The sequence below is a fragment of the Phaenicophaeus curvirostris genome, chromosome 34, assembly GCF_032191515.1.
Source record: "Phaenicophaeus curvirostris isolate KB17595 chromosome 34, BPBGC_Pcur_1.0, whole genome shotgun sequence".
Classification (NCBI taxonomy): domain Eukaryota; kingdom Metazoa; phylum Chordata; class Aves; order Cuculiformes; family Cuculidae; genus Phaenicophaeus; species Phaenicophaeus curvirostris.
Genome location: NC_091425.1, coordinates 1626043 through 1645611, shown reverse-complemented (window position 1 = coordinate 1645611; position 19569 = coordinate 1626043). Strand labels below are relative to the sequence as shown.

At 51.6% G+C, this 19569-nt stretch overlaps 1 protein-coding gene across 1 annotated transcript; it reads left to right on the top strand.

Annotated features, from left to right (window-relative positions):
- Window positions 1–11147: 11147 nt before the first annotated feature.
- Window positions 11148–12161, top strand: LOC138732638 (olfactory receptor 14A16-like). Its single transcript, XM_069879279.1, has one exon. It carries the CDS (start codon window positions 11214–11216, stop codon window positions 12159–12161), a length of 948 nt encoding a protein of 315 aa, XP_069735380.1. The 5' UTR covers window positions 11148–11213.
- The last annotated feature ends 7408 nt before the right edge of the window (window positions 12162–19569 follow it).

The window sequence follows — 19569 nt, the reverse complement described above, 5'->3', positions numbered from 1 at the left end:
CTGCATCACAGCAGGCTCAGGTGTGACATTAGGAGAAACCTCTTCACCGAAAGGGCTCTCAGGGACTGGAATGGCTCCCAGGGAGGTGGTGGAGTCACCCTCCCTGGAGGTGTTTAAACGCCAGGCAGATGAAGTGCTCAGGGATATTGTTTAGTAGTGGATAGGTACGGTTGGTCCTGATGATCTCAAAGGTCTTTTCCACTTAGGGATTCTAGGATTCTGTGATACATGGGAGGTGCTGCTGGCTCCGTCCTGCCCTGGTATCTACAGGACTCCAGCCCTGGGCTCACATGGCTTTGCTCCTCAGCCTGCCCCCACCCCTGGCTGCAGCTCTGCAGCTCTCTAGGATCTCTGTTCTGATGGCCGGCGGTGGGAGATGCCTGAGGTGGCGGCTGCCCCATGTTCCTACCCTGGGCACGGAACCCAGTTCTGGCTCAGACCCTGCTGGCAACAGCTCAGAACCCAGATGAGAGGAGGAGGAGGATGCCAGGTCTCCTTCCCTGGGCTGTGCCAAAATCTTCCAGCTTTTGCTTCTCTGCAGGCTTCCAAGGACACCCTCCTGGTCTGCTCAGAGTTCCTGGGATGGAGGAAGCTCAGCCGCCTGGCCCAGACATATCAGAACCCTGAGATGGGAAAGTGCTTGGTGAGGAGAACCCCGAATCCCCGGGCTGGGCTGTCCCCCATGCCTGTGAGCCCAGAGCCAGTGCCTGCCTCCTCCTTCCCTGTCCATGAGCACACAGACCCCACGGGCTCTTCTCCAGCCCCACTCCCCTTCTTGTCCTGGATGCTGAAGGAGATGCTGGCCCAGCCCAGCTCTGGCAGTGGGATGGGGGTTGGGGGTGGGATGGAGGGTGTGGGGTCTGGGCACACCCAGGCTCTCTCTGAACCTCAGCTGCGGAGCATCTCGACCAGCCCTGTGTTCTTGTGCTCCACCTAGCTGGACTGCAACAGGAGCCGAGTGGATAAATTCCTGCACCAGAGCCTGCCCTACCTGCAGAACCCTCAGGCCACCTTGCGTGTGACGGCCATCTCATTCCTGGGTGAGCCACAACCCCGGGTCCCTTTCCAATCTTTGTCCTCGCTAAGGTCTCTTCCAACCTAAAGCATTCCATGCTTCTAGGACTTTTTCCAAGGGCACAGAGTGATAGGATGAGGGCAATGGCTTTCAACTGGAGGGCGGGGAGGAATGTAGATCATACTTTAGGAAGAGATTCTTCACGATGAGGGTGGGGAGGCCCTGGCTCAGGTTGCCCAGAGAAATTGTGGTTGCCCCATCCCCGAAGATGTTCAGCGCCAGGTTGCTGGGGCTTTGAGCAGCCTGGTCCAGTGGGAGGTGTCCCTCCCCACGGCAGAGGAGTGGATCTGGATGGGCTTTGCGGTGCCTTTCAACCCAACTCATTCTACGGCTCCATCATTCTAACTTGCCATCAACTAAACCCCCAAGATCCCATCCCTGAAGATACTCAAGGCCAAGCTGGATTTGGCTCCACTTGATCCAGTGGGAGGTGTCCCTCCCCATGGCAGGGGGTTGGAACTAGATAGGCTTTGAAGGGCCGTCCAACCCAACCCATTCTGTGATTCTCCTGGCAGCCTGGCACCAGTCCCCACCTCTGCACTGGCAGCACGGGACAGCCCGATGACTGCCAAGAGCCCTGGTTGCCCCAAGGAGCACCCACCATGCCGGTGGTACTGGGAGGCAAGCTGCATCCCAGCACCTTGGGCACTGCCCTTCCCGGGATCACCCTGCCCTGGGGCTGGGAGCGGGGAGTGCTGGGGAGCAGAAGGTGTGACCAAGTTCTCTTTCCAGGTCTGGCCGCACGGTGCCTTAAGAACTGGAGCTCAGAGGATCTGCTGGAGATCTGCGATGGTGAGGAGGGGCAGGGCTTGGGCTGGTGGGGCAGGGCTTGGGCTGGTGGGGCAGGGGCAGAGCCTGGGAAGAGCTGCCATGCTTGGTTCTGCTCCAGGGAGACGCTTCGGGGCAGAGGAACGTGTCAGGGGCAAATGGGCCATTCCCCAGCACGAGCTTCCAGCTGCCCTCTGTCTCAGCTGCACCTCCTGGCCAAGAAAAGAGATGACCAGGGCTGGGAGGGTCTGGGGAGACTCCTGGGGGTCTCTGCAGGCAGTGGAGTTCCTCTCCAAGGAGACCTTAGAGGAACATTCCAGCATGAGAAGGGGCTCCAGGATAGCTGGGGAGGGGCTCTTGTTCCGGCAGTGCAGGGATAGGATGAAGGGAACAGTTTTGAGCTGAAAGAGGGGAGATTGAGACAAGACTTTAGGAAGAAATGTTCTCCTGTGAGGGTGGAGAGGCCCTGGCCCAGGCTGCCCAGAGAAGTCGTGGCTGCCCCATCCCTGGAGGCATTCAGGCTAAGTTGTATGGGGCTGAACCAGCTGGAGGTGTCCCAGCCCATGGCAGCGGGGAGGAACTGGATGGGCTTTAGGGCCCTTTCTGACCCAAACCATTCCATGATTCTCTGATTTCTGCTTCCTGCCCTTGCAGCCCTCCTGCCCTTGAAGGAGGACCCAGATCCCTCGGTCAGCTCCCAGGCAACTGAGACCTCAGACATGCTGTCGAGAAAGAGGCCCACTCCAAGATGGAGGCTGCAGTGGCTGCGCTGGTGGCCCTTCTGAACCGTGGAGAGACCGAGTTGTCCTCCCAGAGTGGATGCGTTCCTATATATATTGTCTTTAATAAAGCTGAGGAACAAGCTGCGTCCCATAGTGACTTCTCATGGGAGCGCCCCAAGTGTCCCTCCTTGAGCACTGCGTGCAGGCTTGGGCTCCATGGGATAACAAGGATCTGAAGCTCCTGGGGAGCATCCAGAGGAAGGCATGGAGTTGGTGAAGGGTTTGGAGAAGAAGCTGTGTGAGGAGCAGCTGAAGTCATTGGGTCTGTTCAGCCTGGAGGAGACTGAGGGGAGACCTCATCGTGGTCTGCAGCTTCCTCAGAAGGTGAGGAGGAGGAGAATCATAGAATCATAGAATAACCAGGTTGGAAGAGACCCACCGGATCATCCAGTCCAACCATTCCTATCAAACACTAACCCATGCCCCTTAGCACCTCATCCACCCGTGCCTTAAACCCCTCCAGGGAAGGGGACTCAACCCCCTCCCTGGGCAGCCTCTGCCACTGCCCAATGACCCTTTCTGGGAAAAATGTTTTCCTAATGTCCAGCCTAAACCTCCCCTGGTGGAGCTTGTGGCCATTCCCTCTTGTCTTGTCCCCTGTCACTTGGGAGAAGAGGCCAGCACCCTCCTCTCTACAACCTCCTTTCAGGGAGTTGGAGAGAGCAATGAGGTCTCCCCTCAGCCTCCTCTTCTCCAGGCTAAACACCCCCAGCTCTCTCAGCCGTTCCTCATAAGGCCTGTTCTCCAGCCCCATCACCAGCTTCATTGCTCTTCTCTGGACTCGCTCCAGAGCCTCAACATCCTTCTTGTGGTGAGGGGCCCAGAACTGAACACAGGATTCGAGGTGCGGTCTCACCAGTGCTGAGTCCGGAGGGAGAAGAACCTCCCTGGACCTGCTGGTCACGCCGTTTCTGATCCAAGCCAAGATGCCATTGGCCTTCTTGGCCACCTGGGCCACTGCTGGCTCATGTTCAGTCGCTGTCGACCAACACACCCAGGTCCCTCTCCTCCAGGCAGCTTTCTAGACAGACTTCTCCTAGTCTGGAGCTGCTCAGGGTTGTTGTGCCCCAAGTGCAGGACCCGGCATTTGGCCTTGTTAAGCCTCATCCCGTTGGTCTCAGCCCACGGATCCAGCCTGTTCAGATGCCTTTGGAGCCTCCCAACCCTCCAGCAGATCCAGCTTCCACCCAGCTTAGTGTCGTCCCCAAACTTGCTAAGGGTGCACTCGGTGACTTCATCCAGATCATTGATAAAGACATTGAACAGGGCTGGACCCAGCACTGAGCCCTGGGGAACACCACTTGTCACTGGCCTCCAGCTGGAGTTAACTCCATTTCCCACCACTCTCTGGGCCCTCCATCCAACCACTTTTCCACCCAGGAGAGTGTGCGCCTGTCCAGGCCAGAGGCTGACAGTTTCCCAAGCAGAATGCTGTGAGAAACTGTGTCAAAGGCTTTACTGAAGTCCAGGAAGATCCATCCACAGCCTTTCCCTCGTCCAGCAGCCAAGTCACTTTGTCATAGAAGGCGATCAGGTTAGTCTGGCAAGACCTGCCTTTTGTGTCCCTGTGTTGACTGGGCCTGATCCCCCGGTTCTCTTGCATGAGCTTCATGATCGCACTCAAGATCACCTGCTCCATGACTTTCCCTGGCCCTGAGGTCAGACTGACAGGCCTGGAGTTTCCTGGATCCTCCCTGTGGCCCTTCTTGTAGATGGGCACAACATCAGCCTCCAGTCCAGTGGGACTTCCCCAGTCTTCCAGGACTGTTGGAAGATGATGGAAAGCGGTTTGGCCAGCACATCCGCCAGCTCCTTCAATACCCTTGGGTGAATCCCATCCGGCCCCATAGACTTGTGGGTGTCTAGTTGGGCTAGCAAGGCTCTGACCACCTCCTCTTGGATCATGGGAGCCTCCTTTGGCTCCTCCAGCTCCTGGGTTTGTACACAGACGGAACGACTTTCTTTACAATTAAAGACTGAGGCAAAGAAGGCATTAAGTACCTCAGCCTTTTCCTCATCCCCTGTCACTGCTGTTCCTTCTGCGTCCAGTAGGGACTGTATGGTCTCCCTAGTCCGCCTTTTATTATTTATGTATTTATAGAAGGATTTTTTATTATCTTTCACAGACTTTGCCAATCTGATTTCTAGCTGAGCCTTAGCCCTTCTGATTTTTTTCCCTACACAATCTCACTTCCCTCCTGTAGTCCACCCAAGAGGCCTGTCCCCTCTTCCAGAGCCCATAAACGTTTCTCTTCTGCTTGATATCACTCAAGACCTCTCTGTTCAACCAAGCTGTTTTTTTCCCCTGACGGCTTTTTTCCCGGAAAAAAATAGCTTCAGTGGGTGCTCGTAAGCTCCTGTCCTGATCAGGAGTCGGGCTGGGAGGGAGCAAAACCCTGCCCTGAGGACACGTGCAGTGAAGACACCACCTGCCTCCTCCAGATCCTGCTGGAGAGTGAGTCCAGAGTGTGCTTGGCCTGGACAGCAGAGAGGTCTCCTCGGAAACAGGGCAGCATCACAGAGGACGACATCACTGAGGCCACGGACAGAACAATATTTTGGGTTGGAAGGGACCTCAAACATCCATCTGGCCCAACCTCTCCCTTCCATGGGCACCAACACCTTCCACTCAATCAGATTCTCAAAGCCCCGTCCACTACCAATGATGGGGCATCCACAGCTTCTCTGGGAAACCTGATCCAGTGTTTTAGCATCTTTATCATAAAAAGCCCCTTCAGATATTGAAAGGCTGCAATAGGGTCTCCTGGGAGACTTTTCTTCTTGAGCCTGAACAACTCCAGGTTTTCCCTGACCCAGGTGCAGGACCCTTCACCCGCCCTTGTTGAACCCCATGAGGGTCACACGAGCTCACTGCTCCAGCCTGCCAGGGTCACTCTGGGTGGCATCCCTTCCCTCAAGGGTGTCAAGGATATTTGGACAAGAGCTTCATAGCACGAGGATCCAGCATATTCAGACACCCCTGCTAGAAGGATTTGGGAACGTTTGTGCTGGAAGGTTAAACAGCGCCCAGGCAAGGGAATGGGATTCCCTGCTCTTGTAAACTGGGAGATGCTCACTGGCACAACGTTGGCCTGTTGCAAGCAGGGCACTTTCAAAGACTTCTGGACGTTCTTCTGGAGTTGCCATGGTCGTGGGAGCTGTTTGTGTGCAGCCAGCTTGAGAGTGAGAGAATTCATCAGGGTCTCCCCTTGCAATTAGTCTTGGGGCACTGAATCCCCTCCCTGTCTCGGAATCTGCTGTGTAGCCTCCACGCTGGCTCTGCCCGAGATCCAAATTCACGGACATCGGTTTGTAGCGTGCCAGGTGGCTGTCGAGGAGATGCAGTCGGTGCTGCTGGGGGCTGGCTTGGAGAGAGCTGCTCCTAAATCCTGGGGGGCCTTTTCTCTCAAATCCCATCCTTTCCCCAAAATTCAGTAACCTGAAAACTCTTTAGAGGACCTAAGGGTCTCCAGTGGAAGAGAACTCTGTGTCTCCACAAGTGACACCCACCTGGGGTTTCACAGGGGAACAGAAGTGGTGCTGAGTTCCCTACAAGTGTGAAAAGGCACCTCCCTGAGCATGTGATCCTGAGATCCAGAAAAGACTCGGCACCTCATTGTGCAGCTGTGCTGGGTTCAACTCGCAGTAGACATTGAACCCAAGGCATAAACACGTCTATCGATTCCTTTCATGGATGGTGCTGGGTTTTCATTCATAAGTGCAGAAGCTTTGCTGATGCCACACGGGAATCTGTTTGTTGTGCCCTCTGCAATTTTCCATCTCTTTTTGACTGATATAGTGGGAAAATTTTAGATTTTTGGTATCTCTTGTAACACCCTCCTGGGTCCGGGTCCGTGGCTGTGCCTTTTCTCTTGAGATGCTCCTCAAATCTCAGCCCACCCAACTGATCTGACCGAAACAGAAAGATTTCTCTCCCTTCTGCTGTGGAGAAATGCCCCTGCCATGTCTGCAGGGATTCCCTTACCTCCCTGAACTCTCCTGTGATGCCCCCAAATGGTTCTCACTAGCCCTCAGAAAATACCCTACAGGGCACCAGAGCTCAGAACACTCTTCCTGAGCAGCAGTTACTTGATTGTTGGGGTTTCTTTCTCCATTTCTCTCCCGGCATGTGTCTGGGAAGCGTGCAGTTTGTCCTTGCAGCCCCAGTGCCCATCGTGGTACAGAGGACCCTTCCGCATCACTCTGTCTCTCCTTCTCCCAGGCTCCCCTGGGTTGAACTGGAGAAGATTGTTCAGCTGGGGCTCCAGGGATCAGTCAAATGTGCAGCCAAAGCTCTGAGCTGAAGTCAGGGGCTGGGAGACAAAGCCAGCTGAGGGGATGGGAGCTCCTCATGGGAAAAGGATGCCACGGAGTGAGAGACTCCAGCTCCCAGCACACCATGGGGTGAAGGTCCAAGCTCCCAGCATTCTCAGAGATGACGGACTCCAGCACCCAGCCTGCCGTGGGGTGAAGGACTTCATCTGCAACCACAGAATCATAGAACGGTTTGGATTGGAAGGGACCTTAAAGATCATCCAGTTCCAACCTCCCTGCCATGGACAGGGACTCTTCCCACTGAACCAGGCTGCTTAAAGCCCCATACAACATGGCCTGAACTCTTCTGGGGAAGGGGCATCCACAGCTTCCCTCAGCAACCTGGGCCAATATCTCACTATATTCATCAGGAAGAATTTCTAATGTCTAATCTAAACCTCCCCTCCTCCCCCAAATTAAAGTCATTCCCCTCATCCTGTCACTCCATGCCCTTGTAAAAATTCCCTCCCCAGCTTTCCTGGAGCACCCTGCAGGTACCCAAAGGCCCCTGTAAGTTCTCCTTGAAGTCTTCCAGAGGCTGAACAACCCCAACTCTCTCAGGCTGTCCTCATAGCAGAGGTGATCCAGCCCTCTGATCATCCTCATGGCCTCCTTGGACCTGTCCCAACAGTTCCATGTCCTTTTTATGCTGGGGATTCCAGAGCTGCATACAGGACTCCAGGCTGGGTCTCACAAGAACAGAATAGAGGGGCAGAATCCCCTCCCTCACCCTGCTGGCCACGATGCTTTGGATGCAGCCCAGGACACCGTTGGCCTTCTGGGCTACGAGCACACAGTGCTGGCTCATGTCAAGCTTCTCATCAATCTGCACCCCAAGCCCCTCTCTGCACAGTTGCTCTCAGTCACGTCATCCACCAGTTCGTGGTTATTATGGTTGGTACAGAACTATTTGCACTTGTGTCACTGGGTGTCAGGTGAGCACCTACTTTGTGCAGGTGGAGCCCTTACAGAAGCGTGTCTGACGCTGATCAGAGCTGGCCTGTCTCGCAGCATCTCTGTAATACAGTGGGATCTCCCTGGTGCAGCACTTCCAAGCTGGACCCTTCCTCCAAAGGGGCCTGGATTGAGTTAGGAGTCACCAGTTTGTGCCGACGGAGGCTTCTAATCAAGCGTGGTTGGCAGTATCTGAGCAACTTCCATAATAACGGTGACTGTAGCAAGAAGAGAAATTGAGAAACCACAGCTGGTGGCTCAAAGGAAAATTCAAAACTTGTTTGGGGGTGGGGAGCAAGGAGAGGAGCAGAAAATAAGCAAATTCCATCAGTGTTTAATTTACAGGAGCAGAAAAGGCTTCCCTGCACCTCCCCCTCCATGGGTCCCAACCCTTGTCTGTGCCCAATGACAGCGCAAAGAGGGAGGTGGATCTGAGAGGTCAAACACCAACTGCTCGTGCTGTTTGTGCTCCAGAGCACCTCAGAAAAGAGCATGGAGAGAAAGCTTAGGATGGAGATGCATGGAGAGGGAAAAGCACTGAGTCGCATCCATCCACTCTGGGGATCTGCATTTGTACTGGTGTGGACCCTGTGCCTAAAACACTGGATTCTGACCAAGGAAACCTTCAGCAATAACCATTAACGCAAACAACCCTTCCTGCCCTTGGGTGAGGCTCAGGCGGTCCTTGATTTCCTACTCTGAACCCCAGCAACCTACAGTCAGTCCTTTCAGAGTGTCCAACAAAGCCAGGATCAGGACAGTGAGGCCTTTTCCCACTAGCATCCCCAAAGCAGAAAAGCTACAGAGAAGCAACAGCATGAGTTGAAGCAACCGTCGGCAAATCCAGGCACTGTGGGATGATTCCTTCGGTGAGACACGTAGGACTGTCCGTGTGGGGAGAAACAGAGGAGCTACTGCATGAGGAACTGCCCATCTGCAGCCTGGGTATCTCAGTCACAATCAATAGTGTCGATAAGAAATGGAAAGTGATTCATTTGACCCAAAAGTCTGACTTGGGCTGCACAGAGAGGTTCCTCCAGAACACAAGGAAGCAGTGGGCAGTCCCTTATGCTCCCAAGTCTTCAACTGGTATGACAAGGTTATAGAAGGATGCTCATCAGTCCCGGTTGTGCTGCCTCTAGAACCACATTTGGTTTTTTCTGGTTCTTTTGCCGTGGTAACCTTGGAATGCTATGAAATGACTCGTGTGATCACACAGGTGTTGAGGTGGGAAGATGGGGTAGGGTCAGGGCCAGTTGTGGGTTAGTCAGCGTTTGGGTTTCGGTTCAAGTGAGGGTTCCAGAGAGGATTTAAGTTTGTATCTGAGTTTCTGAGGAGGCCCTCACCCTCTCCCCCATCTCCGTAAAGAGCACATTGGTTTCGTCAATATTTAATTTCTTCTCCACCAAGTTGAATTCCTTTCCTTGCAAAAATGTATCAGCCCAAAACGGTACTGACAAAGCTCTTCGCTGTCAGGTCTTTATCAGACTTTTGTCACCACAAATTCAGCTCCTTTTGATATGGAACTGAAGAGCTTTCTACTCCAAGCACAGATTTTGATCATCTTTCTTGTTCTTCAAAAGGATGCTGTTCAAAGATGGATGCTTGCTAATTGATGCTTGCTGGACGGATGCCAAATCACTACTTGCACTCACTGCACTGTGGAGGAGGAAACACCTCACTCTTACAGCACCAGGTTCTCACAGCCTCCTAACCCCCACCCAGGAGCCATGCAAGTGTTTTTCCAAAGTCCTACCCTTGGCATTGCCCGTTCTCACATCCCACTGCTCAGGAAGAGTCCTAAGGAATGAGAGAGGGACAGGATCTCCCTTCCCAGGGTCTGGGGGTCAGGGCTTATCCACTTGGTTAATGGGGTCAGGGCTTGGTCCTTTGGATTAATGAAACACATCCAGGCTGACTCAGCGTTAGAGACACCTTTACCTTGCTTTTCATCACTGCCTCCAGTTTTCTGCTCTAACTGGGCCCTGGAGATGCTTTCTCAGCAGTGCCCTCAGTGGGACCCATTAACACTACAAGAAACCTTGGAGCTTGAATGTGAGTTTTACTTCTTGAAAGGTTTGTTCTACTTCCTCTCAGGGTGTGAGATTCATGGACTCAGCATCCAACCCACCAGAGGGGTCATTAAAATGCCCTGGGCTGCTCCTCTGCTGCTGAGCTGGGCTGGGCTCCTGGGACTGAGGGAGCTCAGGGCAAGTGGACAGAGCTACAAAGAGCGAGCTCTGGCGAGGAGCAGCTCCTCTGCAAAGACAGCAGGGAGAAGGGAACTCCCAGGGTTTCTCATGGAGAGACCAGCAAGGCGGAGGGAGCTTAAAGGTGGTCAGGAGGATGACTGAGGGCTGACTGGAGGAGAAATCTTCACAGTCCTTGACATGGTAAGTCTGGGTGCAGGACAATTTTGCTGCAGGGAGAAGCTGTGGGTGCAAGAGGCACCTCCTGCAGGAGAGCGTATTTTGCTGTCCAGAGGTTGCTGCGTCGATCAGGACCATTCCAAATCACCTTAGAAAAACTGAATGGACTGTTCAGTGGAAAGGACAAGGAAGGGATTTGGGATAGGAGTCTCCCAAACCACCTTGAGCCCCTCCTCTGCCTATGGACCAGCATCACCTCTGCTGGCCCCACCAAGTTGTTCTTCCCTCTGGAGCCTCCAAACAGGACCACGTGCCCAGGCAGTGCCCTGCAAACAGGCAGGTTTGTGTAGGGGAGTGCCAAGGGGCTGGGATGGGGTTTGTGAGCAGGGAAAAAACGTGCGACAGGGAAACACATCACTGGAGGAAAACCTCCAGGCAGCAGGGATAGGATCAGGGAATGAGGAGAAACTAAAGCCAGAAAGGTTCTGGGAGGGAGAGTTTACATCCTGTGTTACAGAGATGCCCTTCAGAGAAGCACAGAGATGGTATGAGACACAAAATGCTGTTGGGCGTGTGAATGAGCTGTGTGTGTCCTAGGATGAAAGTGGGTGCTGAGACCTTAGGAAAGGGTGAGACATTGAGTGGTGTGAGGTGGACATTGAGTGGTTTGAGGGTAACACGGGAGTGTGATTCCCCTCGATCTCAGAAACGTGCAAGCCCAGGGCAGCTGGGAACAAGAGCAAGGACAGAGCAGTTCCCCTCCCTCTGCACTGAGCCAGACAATGCTCTCACCTCGCAGGACTCCCTCTTATCTCTCTGAGTGCAGCAGAGGCGCTGATGGAGGCGGGGGTAGGGGGAAGGGGGTAATGAGAAATTACTTTCATTTGGCTTAGAGAAGGCTCCCTTAACTTGTCACTGTCCTTTCCTCCCTCAACAGTGCCCAATGCCTAGATGCAGCAGATGTCCAACAGCAGCTCCATCACCCAGTTCCTCCTCCTGCCATTCGCAGACTCACGGGAGCTGCAGCTCTTGCACTTCTGGCTCTTCCTGGGCATCTACCTGGCTGCCCTCCTGGGAAACGGCCTCATCATCATCACCATCGCCTGGGACCACCACCTCCACACCCCCAGGTACTTCTTCCTCCTCAACCTCGCCCTCCTCGACATGGGCTCCATCTCCACCACTGTCCCCAAATCCATGGCCAATTCCCTCTGGGATACCAGAGAAATCTCATATGAAGGATGTGTTGCCCAATTCTTTCTGTTTGACTTCTTCATTTCAGCAGAGGTTTCTCTTCTCACAGTCATGTCCTATGACCGCTACGTTGCCATCTGCAAACCCCTGCACTACGGGACCCTCCTGGGCAGCAGAGCTTGTGTCCACATGGCAGCAGCTGCCTGGGGTGCTGGGTTTCTCTCTTCTCTGCTGCACACGGCCAGTACATTTTCCCTGCCCCTGTGCCAGGGCAATGCTGTGGACCAGTTCTTCTGTGAAATCCCGCAGATCCTCAAGCTCTCCTGCTCACACTCCTACCTCAGGGAAGCTTGGCTTCTTGTGGTCAGTATCTTAATAGTCTTTGGCTGTTTTGTTTTCATTGTGGTGTCCTATGTGCAGATCTTCAGGGCTGTGCTGAGGATGCCCTCAGAGCAGGGACGGCACAAAACCTTCTCCACGTGCCTCCCTCACCTGGCTGTGGTCTCCCTGTTTATCAGCACGGGCACTTTCACTGACCTGAAGCCCTCTTCGATCTCCCCATCCTTCGACCTGGTGGTGTCATTTGTCTACTCCGTGGTTCCTCCAGCAGTGAACCCCCTCATCTACAGCTGGAGGAACCAGCAGCTCAAGGATGCAACGTGGAAGCTGATAACTGGATTTTACACTGAAGCAATGAACTCCTGAACTTCTGCTTCACTGCAGTTATCATGTGACTCACTAAAGGTGCACACTGCCTTATTTTATTGATGGTGGTGTTGGGTTTTTTTAAGTTTACATTCTCATCACCTTTTTAATTCACTCTCTTCTTTCCATTTGTAACCAAGTAACTGAGTAAACAGCAACCCATGCTCTCTGTATTTCATAGAATCATAGAATCACCAGGTTGGAAAGGACCCACTGCATCATCAAGTCCAACCATTCCCATCAGTCACTAAATCAGACCCCTCAGCATCTCGTCCACCCGTCCCTTAAACTCCTCCAGGAAATGTGACTCAACCCCCTCCCTGGGCAGCCTCTGCCACTGCCCAATGACCCTTTCTGGGAAACATTTTTGCCTGATGTCCATCCTGAACCTCCCCTGGAGGAGCCCGAGGCCATTCCCTCTTGTCCTGTCCCCTGTCACTTGGGAGAAGAGCCCAGCTCCCTCCTCTCTACAACCTCCTTTCAGGGAGTTATAGAGAGCAATGAGGTCTCCCCTCAGCCTCCTCTTCTCCAGGCTAAACACCCCCAGCTCTCTCAGCCGTTCCTCATCAGGCCTGTTCTCCAGCCCCCTCATCAGCTTTGTTGCTCTTCTCTGGACTCGCTCCAGAGCCTCAACATCCTTCTTGTGGTGAGGGGCCCAGAACTGACCCCAGGATTCGAGGAGCGGTCTCACCAGTGCTGAGTCCAGAAGGAGAAGAACCTCCCTGGACCTGCTGGTCACGCCATGTCTGATCCAAGCCAAGATGCCATTGGCCTTCTGGGCCACCTGGGCCACTGCTGGCTCATAAAATCATAGAATAACCAGGTTGGAAGAGACCCACCGGATCATTGAGTCCAACCATTCCTATTAAACACTAAACCGTGTCCCTCAGCACCTCGTCCACCCGTCCCTTAAACCCCTCCAGGGAAGGGGACTCAACCCCCTCCCTGGGCAGCCTCTGCCAGTGCCCAATGACCCTTTCTGGGAAAAATGTTTTCCTAATGTCCAGCCTAAATCTCCGCTGGCGGAGCTTGAGGCCATTCCCTCTTGTCCTGTCCCCCGTCCCTTGGGAGAAGAGCCTCCCTCACCTGGCTGTCGTCTCCCTGTTTGTCAGCACTGCAAGGTTTGCCCACGTGAAACCTCGCTCCATCTCCTCCCCATCGCTGGATCTGGTGGTGGCAGTTCCATACACAGTGGTGCCTCCAGCAGTGAACCCCCTCATCTACAGCTTGAGGAACAAGGAGATCAGTGATGTAGTCTGGAAATTCATGACTCAATGTTCCTAAGAAGCAATAAAGTGCTCCTCAGCTTCTGCCTAGCAGTTCTCATGTAACTCCTCCCAGGCAAAGACAGTCTTTATTTAATTGTTGTTTGTTTCTTAATTCTAAAATCTTTACCCCCTTTCTTATTCACTTTCTGCTTTTTTTACTGACTGGGTGTTTGTTTGAATAAGGAGCTGAGATCCTGTGTATTTAAGCAAAATAAAGGACCCTTCATTGGCTTCTGTTTTCCTGAGTTCTTTCCCCCAAGGCCTCTCTGGAGCTGCAGGAACAGGTCCTGTGGTCATGGGTGGAGGGGACAAACAAGCAGGCAGCTAAATTGGAACAGAACTTCAGCATCCAGGCCAGGATGGCTCCGTACACAGCCTGGAGTGAGTGACAAAGCACTCGGGAAACAAATCCGATCTGAGCGAAGGAGAAGGGGGCAAGGCTGGCACAGTTAAACAAAAACGGGACCACCTGGGCTGGGAACATCTCCCACGTGGAAAATAAGCAGGAATCCTGGGATCTCCCAATCCTAGGATGCGTAAGATCTCCCAATCTCACACACAGAGCAAGGAGCAGGCATCTCCCGATGGAGAGACCACCTGCCTCCTCCAGATCCTGCTGGAGAGTGAGTCCAGAGGGTGCTTGTCCTGGACAGCAGAGAGGTCTCCTAGGACACCGGGCAGCATCACAGAGGATGACATCCCTGAAAGAGGCTTTAAAAGATAGAAATGAGTTTTAGAACCTATAAATAAGGGCTTGGCCTCTAAAACTAAGGTGTTGGAACTCCAATATTAACCTTTGGGCTTTAAAATAGAGGCTCCTAACCTTGGGTTTTAGACACAGAAAACGAGAGTTTAGACCTTCAAAATGTAACTGTGGGTCCCAAAATGTCTATGGGTCCTAGAAAACAGGTTAGAACCCTGGAATTGAAGATTTCAGCCCAAAACATGAGACTTCTGCACTAAAAGGATGGGCGTGGTGCTACAAACTTGTCTTTTGATCCCTCAAGGGAGGAGAATCTCTTGCTTCCAAGAAATGAAGCTCTGGTCCTGAATGCAGGGCTTTAGGCACTCCAGTAGAGGCTTCGAGCCATCAAGGAGGGGGTTGGATACTTTCCATGACAGTCTGGAGCTTCAAAAGGAGGGTTTGGGTCCTACCAGTGGTGCTTTGAAAGTGAAACTGAGGCTTTGAGCCAGGACCTCGGGTTTCATGCCCTGAAATGATGCTGTGGTACCAAAGACAACAGCTTTGCAGCTTGAAATATACCTGAGAGGCTAAAAATGAGGATCTGGGCCTTTACAACTGCAAACAACTCCAAAAATGAAGCTTTGTTCCCGGAAAAGGAAGCTTTGGAAGCTAGAAAGGAGCTAAAAATAAGGCTTTGGCCCATAACACTGAGGTTTCGGACATCCAGAATCAACTTTGGTCCTTAAAAATTATGCTCTGGGACAATGAAATGTGTCTGTAGACTTAAAAAACGAGGGTTGAGACTCAAAATGTAACTATGGGCCTCCTAAGAAAAGCTATAAGTGTTAAAAGACAAGTTGGAACCCTAAAATCAAGGATTTCCACCCTAAATATGAGACTTGGGGCACTAAAGAGATGGGTGCAGTGCTACAAGTTAAGTCTTTTGTCCCTGCGAAGGAGACAAACCTCTTGGTTCCTCTGTTGCCTCAAGAAATGAAGCTCTGGTCAAAACTGCAGGACTTTGGGTGCTCCAATGGAGGCTTGAGGCTGTAAAGGGGGAGGTTGGATCCTTTATGTGAGAGTTTGGAGCTTCAAAAAGAGCCTTTGGGCCCTACAAATGTTGCTTTGAAACTGAAATTGCATCTTTGAGCCCCGACATCAGGTTCTTTGCCCTAAAAAGATGCCATGGTAGTGAACAGGATGGCTTTCAGCCTAAAAATGGGACTTGAGAGGCTCAAAAAGAGGATTTGAGCCCTCACAGTGAGGCTTTGTTGCCTGAAAAGGAGGATTTGGGAGCTAAAACTGAGCTTTTGAACCCTGTTAGAGGCTTTTGTCTCCAACATGGAAGCTGTGGACATAGAAAACCAGACTTTGTGCCTTAAAAATTGTGCTGAATAGTGCTGAAGAGCTTTCCCGAGGCATCAAATCTGCTGAGTTTGAACCCCCAGGGGTGCAGAATCCCCCGCTGCCCTGGAGTCTCGGCCAAGGCTTTTCCCCTCCTGTCCATCCCAGAAGGATCCTGCTCCTCTGGACGAGAAGCTGGATGTTCCCAGGTGTCACAGGAGCTTTGGCCAGGTGATAGCTGCGTTCATGGAGCCGTCAAGTGCCAAAGTCCTTTCTTTCAATCGTGGCCTCGGTGCCCTGTTGACGTCTAAACTGAGCTCTCTTGTTCCCTAGGTTTTTCTATGAGCATAAAATAGAGACCCACTTAGCAGGCTGCCCCAAGCAGGAGGTGGGAAGTGATGTAAATTGCATTGGGTTTGGTCTCTCTTTATATTCCTTTTATCTTTTTTTCTTTCGTCTATTAATCTATTTTTACCTTGGCCCTCAAATGAAAGAAACATCTCCATGGAGAAGCACGGACAGAGAGCTGGCCAGCTGAAGTTTGCCCTGAGGAGGTGGACGTGGGCACCAGAACACTTGCTCTTCCTCACTAACAAGAGACCTCCACCAATCCCATGCCCTTTCAAAAGGGATTTCACAAAGAAATATTGATCTTCTCCTGGAACTTCCTCAGCCTGCAGAAGAGAAGGCATCGGGGGGACGTTATAGAGGCCTTCCCGTACCTGAAGGGGTCACCAAGAAAGCTGGCAAGGGACTTTTTCCAAGGGCATGGAATGATAGGATGACAGGATGTGGCTTTATGGCCTAGGGAAGATTTAGATTAGACATTAGGGAGGAATTGTTCACAAAGAAGGTGGTGAGGACATGGCTCAGGTATCCCAGGGAAGCTGTGTGTGCCCCCTGCCTGGAGGGGTTCAAGGTCGGGCTGGATGGGGCTTGGAGCAGCCTGGTCCAGTGGGTGGTGTCCCTGCCCAGGGAAGGGGGGTTGAAACTGGATGGGCTTTAAGGTCCTTACCAACCCAAACCATTGTATGATTTTGAAACTTCTAGAAAGTTTCAGATAAAACGTTTTTCTTAGGTGCACTTTGAAATCTTCCTCTGTAACCACACTGGGAAATGACTACAAGGAGCCATGCGAGGCTTGAAGACTTGAAGAAAACAACAGGAAGAGAAAGAGCTCATTAAGGCTTTCTGTAGGTTAATGAGATCCAGGAAGGAATTGCTGATGAGTCCTTGAACCTCAGCTGCTGAGAGGAGATGGAACAAAGCTCTCAAGAAGTCAAAAGCAAAGCTCAAAGTTTCTTGAAGTCTTAGTTGCTCTCAGTGAGCATCGTTAGTGACAAAGGCTCCCCAGGGACTCATTAGAGCCGAGAATTGGAGGCCATGATTGCAGGAGGACAAAGGCGCCGTGCAGGCAGCTGTGATGCTGAGAAAAGCCTGGGTTCACTTGGTGAAGCAGAAAGTCCAAGCCCTGACCCCCAGGCCCTGGGCAGGGAGATGTGGCTTTGACTGCAATGATGTTGGTGCCATGAGCCTTCTCACATTGCTGAATTGAAGTGGAAGCAGTTATTCCATGTGATTCCAAATACAGGCCTGTAGGGTTCCTTGAGATGCCAAGGCTCTCACACAGCTCCACGTGCACCAGAAGAGTTGGGGGATAGAAGGGTAGGGTTATTAATGTGCTGGATCGTAGAAGAGTGGCAGAAAATGCGTTTGTGAGAAAGATCATGTCAGAGAGGAGTCGAGTCATTGAGGTGCAATACAGAAGGACAGATGGTTCATAGAACGTTCAAATCATTGTGGATCATAGAATACTCAGGTCATGGAAGAGTCAAGTCATACGAGTGTGAGAGTTTAGTTGGGTATTGGCAGTGTTTAGTCATGGAAAGGTCATAGAAGAGTTTGCTCATAGAAGTTTCATGGAAACATTGAGGCACAGAAAGTGTGCGTTGTAGAAGCATCAGGATATAGAAAGACTGCAGAAGTATCGCATTATAGAAGAGTTATCCAAGAGTCATAGAATTGTCAGTTCATAAAGGAAGCGTCTCATATGAGTCAGGTCATAGAGTGTCATAGAGGGGTCAGGTCATAGAAGGGTTTGTTAATGGTTGGGTCCTAGAAGAGTCGGGTCACAGAAGCATCTGGTCATATATTGGTCATAGAAGTGTTGGAGCATAAATGATTCATGTCATAGAAGAGTCACAGAAGACCTGGATCGGAGAAAGTCACAGCACTGAAGAGTCAGAGAGTAGCTGGGTCATAGAACGGTTTGTTCATAGAAGGCTTAAGTCATAGAAGGACCTGGTCATGTAAGAGATGGTCGTGGAAGAGTTTAGTCATAGACAAGTCGGCTCGTAGAGGAGATATAGAAGAGCCCAGTCACAGATGGTCCATAGAAGAGTCAGCTCATAGAATATTTGAGTCATAGAAGATTTGGGTTATAGAATATTTGGGTCATGGAAGAGTCGACTCATAGAAACTTGAGTCGGGTCATAGAGGGGTCATAGAAGTGCCGGTTCACAAAAGGCTTAGGCCATAGAAGGGCCGTGTCATAGATTAGTCGGGTCATAGAGGAGTCGGGTTATAGAAGAGTCAGGTCATAGAAGAATTACAGAGAAGTCAGGTCATAGAAAGTTACGGAAGAGTCAGAGGAGAGTTGGGTCACAGAAGGCTTGGGTCACAGAAGGCTTGGGTCATAGAAGACTTTTTTTAGAAGTGTTGGGTCATAAAAGACTCATATCTTAGAGGATTGGCGTCATAGAGGGTTGGGTCATATAAGAATTCAACTGTAGAAGGTTTAGAGAAGTGTTGGGTCATAGAAGGATCAAAGAAGATTTGGGCTATAGAAAGATCAGGTCATAAAAGGGACAGAGAAGTGCTGTTTATAGAAGAGTCTGGTCATAAAAGTTTCATAGAAAGTTTGGGTCATTTAAGGGTCATAGAGCAGTCTGGACATAAAAAAATTCAGGTCATAAAGAAGTCTTAGAAGGGTCATATAAGTCTTGGGTCATAGAAGATTCACTAGAGTCAAAGAGGGCTCAGGTGACAGAAAACCTGCGTCCTAGAAGAGGTGGCTTATGTAAGTGTCTGGTCATGGGAGAATCAGACCGTGGAAGAGTTGGGTCATAGAAGGATGGTGAGACATAATTTACCAAGGGAAATAAAATCCCCTTCTCTTTCAGACACCCAGAAATGGGATCCTACTAGACAAATTCTGGGGCAAAGCCTTTTGCTCCCCTACTCATCCACTGGCCATTTCTGATGTGGCAGTGGTACCAGCGGTCAGGGAGTTCCAACACTCTCCATGACCTCTGGAAGATGATGGAGACACTGTGACATCTTCCTGTTCCCTCAGCTCCCTGCGATGCTGCCCCTCCTGTCTCATAGACTGTGAAGAATTCCTTTTGCCCAAGAGATCCCTGACTTGACCTCTACCCACTACTGGTCAAACTCCTCCAGAGTCCTACCATGAGTCACAAAGCCCTGTGAGACCTTGATGGGGAAGGCAGGGACAGAGGACACAGTGAACCTCAGATCTGTCTACACCTGACCCTTCTAAATCCAGCAGTGCCTACGCAGGGTATTTTTCTTCTTTAACTGTTCCTGAAGCAGCAAAATCTCATCATGGGTCCTTGAATGGACTTACAAGCTGAGACTCAGTTTATCTGGAGCCTTGCAGTGCTTGGAAGATGCTGTCCTTGACTACCATCTCTCCTGAGCTCTGTGACCATGTCCCAGCTCTGTCTCCCATGGGAATGGCTCCAGCTCCTCCTGCCTGTGCCCCTGGCTGAGGCCATTGCTGCCCATTAGGGCTGAAGCCCTGAAGCTGTGGCACCAGGCAAACTCATCCCTGCCATGAGGAAACCACGACCAAGGGTTTCAAGACCCTGTGTGCGCATAAGCTTTGCAGAAGATGTGTCTGGGGGAAAGGGAGCTGAGTGTCTTCCCAGCCCCAAGTCTAAAGACCTCGGATGAAATGCCTGAATTCACTCCGTGGGACAGATCCTCCTACTTTGGAGAAATGATTTCGTTCGCTGTCACCTTTCTGAGGTCCTGTCTAATGGTGCGACAAGAAATTGATTCTCATTCCCTGTTATTTTTCTAACAGGAG